Source organism: Panthera uncia, chromosome D1 (genome assembly GCF_023721935.1).
Source record: "Panthera uncia isolate 11264 chromosome D1, Puncia_PCG_1.0, whole genome shotgun sequence".
NCBI lineage: Eukaryota > Metazoa > Chordata > Mammalia > Carnivora > Felidae > Panthera > Panthera uncia.
This window is the reverse complement of record NC_064808.1, coordinates 52,178,443-52,183,556: the sequence shown is the minus strand read 5'-3', so window position 1 is coordinate 52,183,556 and position 5,114 is coordinate 52,178,443. Positions and strand designations below refer to the sequence as shown.

General features: G+C 37.9%; 1 protein-coding gene across 1 annotated transcript in view; it reads right to left on the bottom strand.

Moving 5' to 3' along the window:
• Positions 1-4,784: 4,784 nt before the first annotated feature.
• The window catches only part of LOC125917014 (olfactory receptor 51S1), a 945-nt gene continuing 615 nt past the window's right edge, over positions 4,785-5,114 (bottom strand). The window contains 1 exon segment of the mRNA XM_049623270.1: positions 4,785-5,114. This exon segment is cut by the window's right edge and continues 9 nt beyond it. Within this exon segment, the coding sequence (XP_049479227.1) occupies positions 4,787-5,114 (328 nt within the window). The 3' untranslated portion in view covers positions 4,785-4,786.

Genomic DNA, 5,114 nt, shown 5'->3' with positions numbered 1-5,114 from the left:
TGGGGCAGAGGTAGAAGTTCCATTTTCTCTACAATAAATTCTCTTAGGAGCAGGGGAATATTTCTTCCAAAGAGGAGATATTTCCTTTTACTTCATAGCCCTTAAGTGATATTAATTAATTAGTTAATCAATCAATTAATCCCTAAAGGGGACCTAATATACCACAGCAAATCTGCTTTTAGGGAAGAGGAGGCCTGCATTTCATAGAGTATGTAGGAATGCTTTTGTTATTGCTTGGGGGATTGATGGCATCTATCCTCAGGTATGAATTATGAGCAAGAATCCAGAGGAGCTTCTAAGGAAGAAGTATGATCAGTGGCCCTAAACTGTGGTGGGTGGAACTCTGCAAGGTTTTGGAGCAATTTAGCATCTTCATATTTGCTTCCCTTATTTAATTCCTTTTTTGTGATTTACATTAAGCCCTTTATAATGTGTCTAAGTTGGCTTAAGTATGTTTTTTTCCTTGCTACTTAAAGTGTGGTCGAATGTTCAGTGGCAGCAGTTTCACCTGGAAAGTAACTAGCTGCAAGCCTATTAAGTCAGAATCTGCATTTTAGCAAGATATTAGATGATTTGTATGAACATTAATGTTTGAGTTGAAAAAAAAAACCTTTTTGGGGCAATGTGAAAAGGGAACCTAGAGAGTATGTCTTCTGCTGAAGCCAAATTGGGGAAATTGTAGGAGGAAATTATAGGTGGTAATTGGCATTTGGCAACATTTGTAGTAAAAGCAAGGGGCTGAGTCCTCGGAGCACAGTGGACGGAGACCCAGAGACATCTCCAACATCATACATATGTCTTTCTTATGGACTACATTGTGAATTTCTACAATGAAAGAGTTGTGAGTTATTCAACTTTAGAAGTCTCCTCACAATAAAATTCCTTGTTCATAGTATGCACTTGGTAGATGTATATCAATTTGAACTGAAAGAATAGTTCAAAGTTTTGCTGGGGTGGGAATTCAGGGGTGAATCAGGGCAGTCGTAACCTAGACTCAACTCACCTCTGCACTTTCTGCACCTCTTACCAGGGAGTTAACATTGTCAAGAGATATAAGGGTCCTTTGTGAGAGACAGAATTTAGGGCAGCCCATAATGCCTTTAGGTAAAATAATAGCTGTCAAGCCACAACACAGAATCTGCACCACTGTGGCCAAACAGACCTTGAAACAAGTTTCTTATCCAAGCCTCCCTGTATCCACCTATCATCTCCTAGCCCTGTAAATGGAGCCAGATTAGAGCCCTTTAAAGACATCCTATTAAGAAAGTGTCAACAAAGAAGCTTTAGGAGCTACAAGGACGATGCCATCTTGATTTAGGGGATCAGAGTCCAGGGCCATTATTAATCAATGAGAAATAACATAACTCCAGACAGGGGATTTAGAAGGCAACCCATAGAAGAAAGGGTAAAAAGACCCTATCAGGGATAACATGTCCTCTAAACCATTTAGTGTGATAACTTAGTCCTGCAAGGGAGGTGGCAAGATGACTAAAAAAGCTCAAGACCGAGGTCAAGACTCAGTCCTCTGGTTTCAGCTCTGCCATTTCCTGGCTATGTGACCTTGAGAAAATTACTTTCTATGTGTTGTGTATTATATTTCATATTTACTTTGAAATTAAAGGAGATAATTCCTTCTTTCTTCATTGTCTGAATTAATATGTTAATCTTTTTAAGAGCCATACAATCCAAATATGGTCTTCAGACGGATTTGTTTAGACAAGATAGTGTTTAGATGAGTTCATATAAAAAATAGAGATTTATGAGTTATCTTAAAAGTAGGAAGATATGGAAATACTAGGCCTACATTCCCACATGGAAAAACTCAGTAGGAACACACTGAGAAGTGTTGGCCCTTATACAGGCCCCACTACTCACAGTCTGAGTATGTGTTTGCTCCATTTACTGCTATCATGACCTTGTTCTTCTAGGTATTTGAACTTAAGATCCCTGTTACAAATTCTTTTTTTTATGTTTATTTATTTTTGAGAGAGAGGGAAAGAGAGAGAGAGAACACACATAAGAGAGTGTGAGAAGGGGAGGGGCAGAGAGAAAGGGACACAGAGAACTCAAAGCATGATCAACACTGTCAGCTCAGGACTTGAACCCATGAACCCTGAGATCATGACCTGAGCTAAAATCAAGAGACAGATGCTCAACTGCCTGAGCCACCCAGGCACACCCCCATTAATTAATTATTAATTGCTTTCTCATCCTCATCCCCACCTCTCTCTCTCTCTCTCTTTCTCTCTCTCTCTCTCACAGGTTACAGGTCTGGAGTCTTTGTTTAAGCTTTGTTTAGCAGTGGGACCAACCCAGAAATCTGGATTTTGCAAAGCTTTTCCTGGTTTTCAGTTTCAATCAGCTCCCCTGTATCACTGTTACATTTTATTTACAATTGTAAACATTCCTGCTAAGACCTCTTATGCCCCTGTGTGCTGTTAGAGGAGAAAGATTTTCCTTCAAATCTGTCAGGTGATTTGCAGAGACAACAGTGCCCCCTGACTGGCCAAGAGTGGTAATACCAAGCACTTGGCACTTGAAAACTGACAGAATTGAGTGGATGTGGTCCCTGACCAGGAGAGAGCAGTGGAGCCCCTGCCGTGAAAGAGTTCTGTGTTCCCTGAACTACTAAACACAGAGGTTTAGTTCATCTTCCCTGACTTACACAGGTCCATGCAAAAGTGCTTTCAGCAAATCCCAAGTTGCAGTTTTCCTTCTCTAAAATGAGGTTGTATCAGCTGAAAGAATCTTCCACCTGTAGTTATTTATTCACATTGAATATACATACAAGGTGTAACTACAGTTATTTTTGACTTCATTAATTCCAAATAACTATGATTTATTGAATATCTCTTATGTTCAGACACCATGATAAAGGGACGTGATTTCATGCAATCCTTATTATACCTATTTTGTAAACATAAGAACAGCTGTTGCCAGATGACACAGGAAGTAGTGAAGTGAGAATTCAAAACCAGGCTTGTGGGACTTCAAACTGTTTACATCATTCTGCTGTCAGTAAATAAATGAGACTCTGGGGGTGGGTGCAGCAGGGAGGAGGAAATGGTAAACTTTGGGAAAAGCAGGGTTTCTCAGAGACCCTAGACCCTAGGGTTTCTTGAGACCCTAGCCTCAAGACCAAGCTGTTTCTCTGTTCAACAATTAAAAAAAAAAGTATTTTATAGCAGGGGCTTTTTATTAAGCAAATCTGAAAATAAATGCTGCCTTTGCAACTAATTTTATATCCTTTAAATATTCTGAAATCCTCAGTCGCAGTATTCTCATTTGTGAAATGGAAATACTAATTTTCTAATTTAGTAAGAGGATATATAATATACCTTGCAGAGAAACTTGGTATCAGATGAGGATATAAGTGTTCTGCCTTGCTGGAATGTATCCTGATAGATTAGTATGGGTTCTTGTTTTGGCACTAAGTGGATCCAATTTGCTACTTTCATTTAGAATGCATTTTTCTATAATCACAATAGAAAAAAGATGTTTCTATATCAGAAAATTGAACAACACATTAAAGCAGACAATTATAGTTATATTAGTGGATGCTGAAAAAGCACTTAATAGGGTTTATTGAGTAAGCTTATTAAAAATTAATAAAATTGGAATACACATAAATTATTTGAATATTCACAAATTACCCAAAGATCTTGCATCCAACCATTGTTCTAATAAGCGAACCACTAATGCCACTTCTGTTAAAATCAATAACAAGATTTGAGCGTTCACTTTCACTGTTATTCTTTCATAACAGGCTGGAGATTCCAATGAGTTAAATAAAGTAAAATGAAATAAGTTGTATGAATAGTAGGAAAAACCTACCAGTCACCTATTTTTACTTCTATATGATAAATATAAGTAAAATCCAAAAATAAAAAGCTATATAATTCATATAATTTGGTAAAATATATATTAATGCAAGATAAAAAATGATTTTCCCCAATCTAGCATTATGGATGTGGAAATAGAATAGAGAATTATTTTATTTATAAGAGCAACAAAATCATATAATTAAAAACTATAGAAATAAATTTAATAAAGCAAATAATTTTATTGAAAAATTTAAAAAGGTATTAATAAGTGAAATATCTATCATATATTTTTGGGTGTGAAAGTTTATCATCATAAATGTTAGCTTACACTTAATCTATAAAAATAATGTAATTCTTGTTAGGATTCCAAAGCTCTTGTTTATTTCATGAGAGGGGGATCACTTTATACCACATATTAACAAGTCAGACTATGAGCCTACACTAATAGATCAGTGATATGTGATTATATCCATGACACATATATCAAAATCCATAAAAAGATCCATAAAGCAACGTACAAACACACACACACACACACACACACACACACACACACACGTAGAGTGCCATGGAAGGTTTCTGTGTTCTCATTTCTCTGCTGTGTAACTGTTTAACTCCTCCAGTTTCCTCAGGCATTAGGGTACAGATGTGGTGGGGAAATTAACAAAAACAAAACAACAACAGACACACACTTGGGTGGTTGTGACATGACCTAGATCCTGGACGTTCTATGCCACGATCTGTAGTGTAACAGTGGGTAGACCACTGTCACTCTCTGGAGCTTGTAAGTTTACCTTAATAGACACATTCACACTTGCAAGGACAGGCAGATACATCCATGTATATGTGCTTATGTGTGCCTGAGTGACCATTTCATGCATTTTGAACTGAGTTCTTCATCATGGAAAAACTACTTTTGTATCAGGTAGTTTTAAGCCACCAACTGTGGAGGGGCATCCTCTTCACTGAGCACAACCCACCTTCCTGGGCTGTAGTCTCTTGACTATTCTCTCTCTAATCTCCTTCATCTTGACACTGTAGAGAATAGGATTTATCAATGGAGGAAGCAGGAAGTGGACATAGGAGAGAAGAGTATGGGCAGGCTGAGGTATTGGCACTCTAAGATGGTCAATGAGGGCAAGAAGGATCATGGGCATGTAGAAGAGGAGCACAGCAGAGAGGTGGGCAGCACAGGTTTGGCCAGCCTTCCAGCGATCCTCACTGGATCCCAAACTTTGCAAGACTCTGCCAATTAAGCCATAGGAGAAAAAAATAAGCAGAGGGTCTAAT